The sequence below is a fragment of the Carex rostrata genome, chromosome 10 (genome assembly GCF_964058835.1).
Source record: "Carex rostrata chromosome 10, lpCarRost1.2, whole genome shotgun sequence".
Lineage (NCBI taxonomy): Eukaryota > Viridiplantae > Streptophyta > Magnoliopsida > Poales > Cyperaceae > Carex > Carex rostrata.
Genome location: NC_135927.1, coordinates 5,112,253 through 5,124,807, shown reverse-complemented (window position 1 = coordinate 5,124,807; position 12,555 = coordinate 5,112,253). Strand labels below are relative to the sequence as shown.

The 12,555-nt window shown below is 37.0% G+C and overlaps 1 protein-coding gene and 1 long non-coding RNA gene across 2 annotated transcripts in view; both read left to right on the top strand.

Moving 5' to 3' along the window:
• The window catches only part of LOC144561047 (uncharacterized), a 76,101-nt gene that overhangs the window by 52,735 nt on the left and 10,811 nt on the right, over positions 1-12,555 (top strand). The gene's annotated exons all lie outside the window — the stretch shown is intronic.
• On the top strand, positions 3,813-5,240 carry LOC144560917 (UPF0481 protein At3g47200-like). Its single transcript, XM_078310132.1, has one exon. The coding sequence runs from the start codon at positions 3,849-3,851 to the stop codon at positions 5,211-5,213; it is 1,365 nt and encodes a 454-aa protein (XP_078166258.1). The 5' UTR covers positions 3,813-3,848; the 3' UTR covers positions 5,214-5,240.

The window sequence follows — 12,555 nt, the reverse complement described above, 5'->3', positions numbered from 1 at the left end:
GAGGAAGCTCTACATGCCTTACAATAATTTGCTTTATAAATGATCATAAAACGGGGGAAAGCAACATATATACCATGTGAAATCGTCCCTACCACAAGCCATTGGAAAGTGCAACATATATGGAATGGCCCAAAAAAAGAAAAATAGATTAAAGAAAAAAATAGATTACCATCACTTTTGTTAAAAGCTAAAACTTGTATTGTGGAACTTTAAACAAATTTGCTTAATTTACTTATAAACAAGAGTACATTCCACAATCTTTGGAGCCAGAATTTTTTATTTATGGCTACTTCTATGCTATCTAAATTTTACTGTACTCATTCTAATATCTGATATTATTTTATATTAATTTTGATAAATGAAAAACTCTGTCAAGGATGAACAATAATTAGTACTAACCGACGGAGTGCATCTGCTTAAATATCTCCGTGAATAATAAAAGACACAAATTGAAAAATATTGTATTAATTTAAACTAAACAATAAATATTTAAGCTGGAGTTGGATGGTGCTCATGTTCTGATGAACTTTCGACAAACTCAAATGAAGTCATTTATAATAAACAATAATACATAGAAACTGAACACCATGTATACGACAATAATAAAATTAAAACTGAATAATAAATAGATATACTAAATACTAAAGCATTTAAACAGAACAAGTTATACTAAGTATTAAAGTATTTAAACTTAATAATAAAGTACTAAAGTATTTAAACTAAATCTCCTTGAATTATAAAGTGAATTAATCAATTAAATTAGCATGATATCGATAGTATTATCCATATGGAATAGATGGCATACAGTGGAATAGATGGCATAAGAGCCGTAAAAGAAAATCCCGGCTCCAAATAACGATTGTGGAATTTACTTTTGTAAAGTAAAGGATAATTTGTTTAAGGTTCCACAATATAAGTTTTAGCTTTTCAAAAGAGTGTGGGTACCTGTCATGCTCTTTTTGTTTTATTGTTTCTTTTTTTGTCGGCCATTCTATATGTTGGGCCTTTGTGTTCGTTTAAAGAGATGGGTAAATTAATCACTTCTTATAAAATAAAAGAATAATAATAAGTTCAAATAAAATTATTTTTAGTTAGATCAGAGAAACGGAAGTTGAGAAAGATTGTAGACTATTTTCTAATTCCTTATGGGCCGGTATGGCAACAATTATCTCAATTTAAAACGTGGAAATTAGATATTTAAGTGTTTTGATGGAGAATTAGATAATTTAAAATATTAAGTGTTTTTTTTTTTGGCAAAGTACTCTTTATGTACATCGATGCCTTTTCGTTTCCGGCAATGAATCCACAGCCCTCCGCCATTTCCTTTTTGATTTTTTGGCTAAATTTACCGTACTAATTAGTACAGTACTTGTGAATTAGTGTACTAGGTAACAGTGTTGTAAAAAATGGCCTTATAGGCCGATTAAACTCCCGTTTAATCATTAACGGCAGTCAGACTGTTACAAATACACAAATTGAAGGTCTGTTTGCATATTTTTACAATTAATCGGCCGATTATTCTTAATCATTTTGTTTATTCACGTTTAATTTTTCATTTATTCCCATTTAATCTTCCATTTATTCCAGTTTATTTTCGTTTATTCTGGTGAATATTTATTTTCACATTGTTTTTTTTTTATGACTATGTGTGATAATACGTTTCATAAATCATGTATTGTAGTTTTATTTGTGCTTGAATATACATCCATTGTTTTTTATATATTTTTTTTAATTTGAAATTGATTAATTCTTCTATTATTTATATACCACATATTTTTTTACTTACTGATATAATTTATTCAATTAGTACAACCTGTTTATATATGAAATTAAGTTGTTATTATAAACTAAATTTAGTGAATTTATATTGGAATGTTTCATTTATTTCAAATAATATGTTATTAGTATTTGAAAAAACTTAATTCTCGAATTTATCTTTTCATTAAATAAAGGTGTTATGTACATATGTAAAGTGGGTATGTGTTGTTAAGATGAAATAATCATAGTATCCTTTATAATAATACAACTAAGTTAAATTAAGTTTATTTCATAAGTTCGATGAGTTAAATAAATAATTATATGAATATGTACATATAATTTTAATAAAAATGATTAGTTGTTTGCATAATTCCGATTAATCGGACATATGCCGATTAATCGCTTAGTTAGTGGCTTTAAAAGTTAAGATCTATTATTACTCACCAATTATTAGTTAGTAATAATACATCCTACCTTACTCGTAATAAAACATATGATTTTAAGAAATGCAAACGGCACGTGGTGGGTATTAATGGGGATAAGATAATGATATTCCTCCCAACTCAATGACCTATTGTAGGCACACATTGACTGGACTACCCTTGACTTTTAAAAATTTATTGAGCAGTCTAAGAGCATCTACATCTCTAAAACTCAAAATGATTTCTAAATAACTGTTAACTACTTTTTAGAAATTATGGTATTTAAAGTTTCTAACTCTCACATCCCTGAAACTCATTTTAGAGTTTCCTATTAAGCCACGTCAGCAACAAATTAAAAATGAAAAACAATTTGAGCCAATCATTTGGCCAACATAGAGTTTATAAACAGTTTCTTAATAAGAAACTTTCCTGCATAGTTTCTAAATAAGAAACTCTCCCACATCCCTGAAACTGAATTAGAAACTGTCACGTCAGATTAGAAACGTACTCTAATAGTTTCAGGGATGTAGATGCTCTAAGCCAAATATCTTTTGTTACAGTTTGCATAAACCGACAGTTCAATCTAAATTCAAATTTGAGGGCTTGACACTCAATATTTCTCTCTAAAAATAAATCTAAGTTTCATTTATTTTATGATGGACAATGTTGTTGTTTTTTTTTTTTTTTAATTTTGCAGGCCGATATTACCAAGGAGCATGTCATTCTTGCCCTCAAGATTTTGACATCTGAGTTCTTATAGATGCAACACTTTATTTTCTCTCTCTTACAATTACATATTGAGTTCTATAGTATTTAAAAGACTACAACATTCTTAAATTAAACCCCCACAACTTTCCTAAATAAGCACCCACTACACGACATGTTGAAAAATAAGTAACAACTATGTCAATTATTTCTAAAATAACTATGCATTAAATAAATTCTTGAAATCAACTCATTTTGACAAATATTATTATGTGCTCTTTTAATTTGTTGTCATCAAACAATAGGTTAGTATTACGTTCGTCATAAAATTTGGGCGATATACACTAATACAAACTAAATAGTTCAAAAAAAAAAAAATTGTTTTTTTCAAAAAAAAAAAAAACAAATTAAGACTTGTCCGGCCAAATAATTCAGTGGGTCAGGACATTATTTGGCTAGCTGAATTATTTTGCGGGGGTTGCATGCAGATCGATCGATGAATAATTCAGCGATCATGGTAGATTTGGTAACTTGTGGGAAATTATGATATGGATGGAATTTTCATTTTTTTTTGTGTTATAAATAAAAAATCGTCTCATTTTGACCTTACCAGAATATTGATTTATTTGTTGGATAAGTTTTGGCATCATGATGATCGTGGTGTGGTTTTTTTTTTTTTTTCCTGTCGATATGACCCATGTTATCTGTAAAATTTATGTGTGTCAGAAAGTAGGTATTAATTTCATTTTATATCAATGATAATTGTAATAAACTTTTTATTTGGAAAACATTTCTTGTACGTGGAAATGGTGGAGTGATGGGGCCACAGTAATGATCAATATAAACACAAATGTTAAGGTAGTTTTATTCAAGTTGAACCATAACTCTTACATTCACCAAGAAATATCAATGGAAGAATCCCATATAGTTGTAGAATTCGAAGCCTCTCTCCTGTCAGAATCAATGCAACATAAACTCAACAAATTATGGGGCAAACCAAACGAGATAGAAAATTTCACCATCTTCCGTGCACCACGTATCATGAACCCAGGCAGGAAACATTTCTTCGAGCCCTCTGTCATCTCCATTGGCCCATTCCACCATGGTCAAACGAGCCTCCGAGCCATGGAGGAGAAAAAATGGCGGTTCTTGAGGGATTTCCTGTCCCGTGGGGACCACATAAGTTTGGATCTCTGTATATCAGAGATGAAGAAGCTAGAAGATAAAACACGGAGGTGTTATAGTGAGACAGTGGATCTTGATAGCAATGGCTTCGTTGAGATGATGTTGCTTGATGGATGCTTCATCCTGGAGTACTTCTTAAAACGGAAAGAGGAAAACTGGGATTCTTATTTTGAGGTTGGCTGGAATCATGGGTACGTAGGATGGGATTTGGTGCTTCTAGAGAACCAAATTCCATTCTTTGTTGTTGAGAAACTGTGCGAGATTGGGGTAAAACAAGACGATAACTTTAATTTTGTGAATGACATTATTCCTAATATGTCCCGACCAATACCAATTTACCCCCTAAATCTGAACCCTCCAGCTCAAATCTATCATTTGGCCCATCTCAATCACCATTGTTCAGTGCCCAACCCAGAAATTCCAGGCGTATTGATAAGGTCCAAATCATTTCCTCTAACCAGACTGTTGAGCCGAATCAAATATTTGCTTCTTTGGTTTCTATCATGGGTGCTCACATGGTTTCCTAGTTCTACTTCTCGAAGCTTGCCAATGGCATTCCCAAATTCCACAGGGAATCCATCAACGATGGTGATCCCTTCTGTCACTGATCTCCAAGATGCTGGCATAAAACTCAGACCGAAGAGAAACCCACAACATATATTTGACATATCATTTGTTAATGGTGTGTTGGAAATCCCTAAACTAACAATCGTCGATGACAGTAGGCCTCTTTTCATCAACCTTATAGCATTTGAACAATGCAATTATCGCAAATTGAATTGCCACTTCTCATGCTTTGCAACATTCTTGGATTTGCTAGTCAACACGCAAAAAGATGCCATGATACTACAGCAGTGTGGGATCATTGAGAGCTGGCTATGCGGTGAAGAGGACTTGACTCATTTCTTCAACCTACTCAACGAAGGCACGCTATTAGAGGAAGATCACTTTTTGGCTGACTTGTTCAGTGAAGTGAACAGATACTGTGAGTCAAGCTGGAATAAGCATCGAGCAAAATTGATTCGTGATTATTTTAGCAGTCCATGGACAGTAATTTCTCTCGTCGCTGCTCTAGTACTTCTAGTTCTTACATGTATACAATCTTTCTTTGCAGTGTATGCCTACATTGTTCCCCCGAGCTGATGATGCCGTTACGTTATTTCTTACAAAGTACTATTGGAGCTACTAAATTGAACAAAACATGCAGAAGTGACTTTACAATGTATGTGATAATGGAGTTATTTTTTGAAGTTGTTTTGTTTTATTTTCTTTGTTCTTTCTTGTTTGTCATTCCTTGAAGTCTTCCTTCTTGTATCTCTTTTGTTTTTATAAAATATATGGTACGGGTTTTTTTATTATTCAATTTATAAGGTTATTTTCAGAACCTACAGCCATGTATTGCAAATTGCCTCGGTAATATTCATGTTATTCCGATTTTTTTTATTTTTTTGTACTTAATTAGTTGTTAGCCATGTATGTGTTTTCTTTACATTTGTATATTATATATAGCCAAGAAACAACAAAATGCTCCAACAAATTTTAGTTTATCAAAGTTTTAGTGCCAACCACATTCTGGTTTTGGCTGGTATGCCAATATCCAAATCCAGTCGAGTACCTGATATATGGCGGAATGAGAAAAATGTTCCTAGTGCGATTATGAAAGAACTTTGAGGCGAATATGGAACTCTGTTCCCTACCACCACTTCCCCTTCCCCCTTCTCTACTTTCTAGACTTCCTAATGCTCATTCCTTGGTCCAGGTGGGCACGATAACCATTCTATATTCAGCAGTGGTTGGCTCTATCCCCACTGTTTTATTGTCTCCGTCTGGTGTGCCAGTAGCTACCCCCTGTTCAAAGCTGGTGCCAAGAGAGAGTAGTTGCTGGAACTATGGTGTTACAGACCATTGCAGCAGTTACCTTAGCCCCTCTTATGACTCTGCCTTTTGTTGCGTGACAAGGCCTGAATTCAACAGTGCTTGGTCCACCGATTGGTACCAAGCGCCGGTACCAGGAGCACAGACCAGGTCAATAAGGCAAGAATCTATTCTCAAGGTTGGAATTGATCCATATACAGGGATGTCTCCTGATTCTAAGCAGGTTGCTGCTTTTACACATCTCAAAATTGATGTCTCACAGAAAAAGAAGGAATTTGTGCATTATTTCCCTTCTGTTTCAGGAGAGCATGGAAATCATGTGGGTCCCACTGTAAGATCTTGCTCTATCTTTCCTGGGGAAAAGACAAACCGTGTTTTAGAAGGTGGGGATTTTGAAAAAGATAATAATCACGGATTACAAGGAAATTATGAGAAAGCAAGAAATAGTAATTCCCAGCCTCTATCCAAAGATTTTGCACCCAAGTCCAAAAATTGTAGGAATTCAGTTTTAGGCCCTCACCCGTCCACAAGTCAATTTCTTCAAAAAATTGTTGTTGATCAAAACTCTCCTACTCTCTGTAACCATCCTAAACTGAGAAAACACATTAAAAAACACAAAGATAGGAGGAGGATGTCAAATCTTACTGAAGAAGATGAGGCCTTTATTCAACAATTTGTGGGGCTAAGTACAGAGGATGCAGTTGGGAAGGAGGTAGTAATTCCGTCAAAAGCGACCTCAAGTACGAATTGGAGCTTGTGTCTCTTGGCTCGTATTATAACTGATAAGACGGTTTTTGACAGCCCGTTTGCTAAAGCAATGGTCACTGCATGGGGGGCGGACCCGGCAACTACAATGAGGCAAGTGGTGAAAAATTGTTACCTTGTGGAATTCAGTAGTAAAGAGGACCTGCTAACAGCACAGTTGGGAGGACCATGGACATATAGGGGAGACATTGTGGCTTTGCGAGAGGTAGCTTCTGAGCATGAATTGAATCCGTCACATGTGGAAGAGGCGGCGGTGTGGGTACTTCTCCTAAATTTACCAGTGAACGCTTTTAATGATGAGGGGTTGATCTTGATAGGCAAAGATGTGGGGAAACCGGTATCAGGGCCAGTTAAAGGCTTTGTAAATGGCAAGAGGTTTGTTAAATTTAAAATTCTTATTCCAGTTGGAGAACCAATAAAAGATAGGGTCACGGTGACGCACCCAACTCTTGGCCAACTCATTGTTTACTGCTCGTACGAAAAGGTGTCTAGAATTTGCACTTTTTGTGGTCTTTTGGGACATGAGAAGGAAGGTTGTAAGGACCTTGCACGGCTGTCTTTGCTGGCCCAAAAGCCGGGTCAGGAGGAGAGATTTAAGGCTGCTAGAATTTTAGAGCCGAAGAAAGGTGAGTGGATTCTCAATCCAGCTCTTGCCCCAGGTCTGAAGTTTAATAGGGCCTCTAGAGGTAATAGAGCTACACCAAGTGTATCAGCAACACAAACTGGGTATAAAAGAAATTTTGATGGCGCACTACATGGTAACAGAGATAATAATTTTACATCTAGTTTAGTTCTGAATGAGCAACAGGTGCTAGGGGATGATGGTTTAGTTAATGTGAGTGTGGAGGATAATTACTCTGTCTTGATGAAAAGGCTTAAGCCGGCGGGACCTCACGTGCCGGCACCCCATATATGAGTATTTTGTCGTGGAACTGTCGGGGAAGCGGAGGCACGACAGTAGCCACGTTAAGCCGTTACCTTCGTTGTACAAAGGCGCAAATTGCTTTTATCTCAGAAACTAGGTGTAATCTGGTGAAGGCGAACAAAAGAATTTTAGAGCTTCCTTTGTGCAATGCGATTGTGGTTTCATCGGTTGGGAAGTCGGGTGGTCTATGGCTGGTTTGGGGAGAGGATGTTAATATTTTCTTGGTTGAAAAGAATAGAAATATGATAGTTGCAAAAGTGGTAGAGAAGGGTACTTTAGAAGAGTGGATGTTGATTGGAGTGTATGGAGACCCTACGAGGGTAGGTAACCCTTCAATCTGGAATGATCTCTACTCTCACGTGTCTCAATGTAGTGTTCCGATTTGTTTGATAGGGGACTTTAATGCAATAGTCTCGGTTTCAGAAAAATGGGGAGGAGTTGACGGTTTATCGTGTCCGAATCGAGCTTTTAGGGCTTGGATCCATCATGCGGGTCTCATTGATCTTGGACATAGCGGACCGGCTTATACGTGGTCTAATAAAAAGGCCGGGCAGGATAATGTGTCGGAGAGATTGGATCGGGCACTTGGCAGTTTGGCTTGGACAATGAAATACCCGGATTCGCTAGTGTTTCACTTGCCTAGATTCCAAAGTGATCATTTGCCGATACTGCTTCGTACTAAGCCTTCTAAAAAGAGAAGAAAGCCAGGTTTTAAATGTGAGAATTGGTGGGGATTAAGAGAGGATTTCAAGGGAATTTGTTCTAAAGCCGTGCATATGGCAGAGTCTAGTTGGGGGGCTGTGGCTTTTTCATTTCAAAAGGAGGTGAAACAGTGGGTTAGGAAAATTAAAACTCCTGACGTCATGTTGAATGAGTGTGAGATAAAAATGCATAAATTAAATTCCTTACCGCCGGATCAGGTCAAACCAGGAGAGGAAAATGAGGTGCAAAAGCAACATGAGAGGTGTCTTCTCATGCAAGAGTTCTATTGGCATCAAAGATCTCGTTTAAAGTGGGCGCTTTATGGTGACAACAATACAAAATTTTTTCATGCTTCGGCGGTAACAAGGAAGAGACGCAACACAATTAATTCACTCTTATCCGACCAAGGCACGTGGATAACTGAGGAAAAGCTAATCCGTTCGTTATTTGTTTCTCATTTCAGGTCCATTTATACAAAGGGTACTCGTGAGAATGTCATAACAGTGTATGGTGCTGATTTGCTCAACTCTTTGCCTCTCATTCCAGCAGCTGCACAACAATTCCTTGTGGCTGATCCTACTGATCAAGAAATATACTCGGCTCTGATGTCTTTAGGGCCTAATAAATCCCCCGGGCCCGATGGATTTAATGCAAAGGTGTTGCAGGAGAATTGGGAAGTGTTCGGTCCAGTTGTGTTGAAGGAGGTAAAATCTTTCTTTATTTCAGGTGTAATGCCAAATCAAGTGGCAAGGTCAAGCTTAATATTGATTCCAAAAATTGAGGAACCGAAGGAGGTTGGTCATTTCAGACCAATTTCAGTTTGCAATGTGATGTACAAGATAATTTCTAAGCTATTAAGCTCGAGGCTTAAGCCGCTTATTGGTAATTGCATCTCGTATGCACAATCTGCATTTGTGCTGGGTAGAGATATCTCGGATAATGTCATTTTGTTAAGGGAGGTTTTGCATTCTTTTCGTTCAAAAAATTATCATAGAAAAGGCTTTTGTTTAAAGGTGGATTTATCGAAGGCTTTTGATCGAATGGATTGGGATTATTTGGAAATGATTATGCCTCTGTATGGCTTTCCTCCAAAATTAGTGATGTGGATTATGGGCTGTGTTCGATCAGCTGAGTTCTCGGTGGTTTTGAATGGTGTTGGTGACGGGTTTTTTAAGCCCCAATGCGGGTTGAGGCAAGGATGTGCACTTTCTCCATATTTATTTATCCTAGGCATGGATCTGTTGTGTAGGTCACTTGGGAATTTGGCAACAGTAGGCTTGCTTAAAGGAGTACAAATTGCTCCTCAAGCAGCTGTCTTGACATCTTGCGTCTATGCCGATGACCTGCTGATTTTTGGTGAAGCAGACTGTGTGGAAGCTGAAATTATCAAGCAAGAGTTAAACCGGTTTTCATTGGTATCGGGGCAGAAGGTTGGGCCTCAAAAAAGTAGTATTTGGTACAGCCATTGCACTCCAAATGAAATAAGAATTCAGATTTCGAGCATGCTGGAGGTCAATGATAATAATGAGGCAATTAAATACTTAGGGGCTCCTGTAGAAACAACTCGGGCTTCCTATGATTTTTTGATTGAAAAAGTGTCTTCTAGATTGCAAGCATGGAAGGGGCGCACTTTGTCACATGCAGGCCGGGTTGTCCTGATAAAATCAGTGTTGCAAGCTTTGCCGGTTTATTTTATGTCAACGGATAGGTTGTCCGAATCGGTTATAAAGCAAATTACAAGTTTGATTAGACGGTTCTTTTGGGGTGCGATGGATAAAGATAGATTTCTATCTTATGTTGCTTGGCATAAGATTGAACTTCCTGTGGAGTTTGGAGGTCTGGCAATTAGAAACCTATCCAAAATGAATGAGGCCTTAATAATGAAACTGTTGTGGAAATTTACGTCGGGAAATAACGCACTGTGGGTTGGCATTCCTGCTGGAGAGCAATTATGGCGGCAAGAGAAAGCCTGTTTCCGAAATTAATTTGGAGTTTAGGGGATGGAAGAAGGTGTAGTGCGCTGATGCAGCCATGGTTTGAAGGTGCCGTGATTAACTCCGAGAGAACAGCGGCTGAAAGAAAGCTTTGCGTCAGGGACTTGGTGGTGGAGGAGACCGGTACATGGAACGTGGATCTTTTGATTCAGTTCTACGGTCATCAAAACTGCTTGTACATACTGACGAATGTGAAACCGCCAAGGGAAGGGGCATGTGAGGACCGCCTTATTTTCTCTGACTCAACAACTGGAGCATTTTCAGTTAAGAAGGCTTTCAAGCACATCTCTCAAATAAATCAGGGGGTACAAGGTAACTTGGTTTGGAAGTTGGTTTGGAGGAAAGGTTCTATTTTGCCTAGAATAAGAATTTTTCTTTGGAAGCTCATGCATGGGGCTTTGCCGCTGGCAAAAATTATAGCAACTAGAACTTCAAGAGGGGAACCAACATGCGTGGTTTGTAATCAAGGGGATGAAGATGTGCTGCACATGCTGTTCTGGTGCCCTTTTGCAAGAGCCTGCTGGCTGCTGGGACCTTTAGCACTACGCACAGAAGGTTTACCTCATGATATCTCATCAATTTTTGCATGGTTCTATGAAAACTCATCGGAGGAGGCATGGACAACTATGGCAAACATTGCGTGGGCTATTTGGAGATGCCGAAATGAGAAGGTTTATGGGGGCAAAGTTCCAACTTTTGAAAGGTTTGTGGATATCACGAACTCAATAAGCAGAGAGACTAGAATAGCGGCTTCAGCTCATGTTAAAAAGGGGGTTCGGGCAGAGAATGTTAATGTGCAAGAGGGTGGTATAGCTACTGTTTATAGGTGCATGGTTGATGGATCATGGAAGCCACCATGGAGGGGGGGTATTGGCTTTGTGCTTGAGAAGGATGGTGAGCTCAAAGGCTACAGGGCAGCTCCTTGTACGGCATGCTGTCCATTGCAAGCGGAAGCGGTAGCCTTAAAGGAAGCTGTCTTGTTTGTTAAAAGGATGGGGCTTCAATCTTGCACTTTTTTCACAGATAATCAGACTCTAGCTCAGGCATGCACGGCTCAACAACCTCCCCTAGATGTTGATTGGAGAGCATATAAAGAGATACATGAAATTTGGGGATTACTAAAGGAGAATGAATTTGAGTGTACACATATTGGTCGAAGCCACAATGTGATGGCTGACTATTTAGCCAAGGGGGGTAGTGCACTGGAAGAGGGTTATACTGGTTACATGTATCCTACTTTTAAGTTTTGAGCAATTGGTTTAGGCAGGTTAAACTACGATATCTTTGTAACCTGATGTAAGTGATTTTGAGTAAAGTAATAAAGGCCTACGGGCATGAATGTTTGCAAAAAAAAAAAAAAAAAAAGATCCAAATCATTTATTTTAACTTGGCATGAAGGCTAAAAAAAATCGCTCTGCTAGAATTTTATCAGAAAAAAATGAGTGGTAACTTTCAAGTTATGGAGCGGGTTCAATTTTCTGCGAATGAGAGTCAATTTTACACTATCTACAACATTTTATTCTAAACTATATAGAAAATAAGTAACATGTTCAAAATTTTTAAAGATAAATGGAGATCAATTGACATTATTCCTTCTGCACTATGTTACTCTTATACTTCATGTATGATATCATTTTGAAATATGTACTCGTATCATATCCGTATCATATCCATATCTAGTACATGTATTTGTATCATTTTGAAAATCATCGTATCGCCATATCTGTATCATATCCGATACGATACTCGTATATGTGTCCATGTTAAATATATATGTCATTTTAAGTTCTAGAATAAATATAAGGGCGAATATGTCTAAAATTATAAGTCTCACTTTAAAGCATTAACGCAATTTTATAAACTGCATGTTGAACCATTAATTACAAACTGAAATAGAACAATATATATATATCGCTGAAAATTATACCATGAAGCAACTATAATAAAGTAGTTTAGCATTGAGTTGTCAATGCATGGTAAATTAAAAGTATAAACGCACCTCCCAAAAAACAATATTAACTAAACGGAAGAAAAGTTTGGAGAGAATTACAACGAGACACTTTTACTTCAAACCAGAAAATTAATTTTATTTACCAAAGGGGTAAAATGTGAAAAAAAAAATATTTATGTGAAGTTGTTTTTAATGGAAAAAATAATGAGTTGGACAAATATGATAAATTTGTATTTGAAAAGGATATAGTGTTATGAATTTTGAAGAGATTTA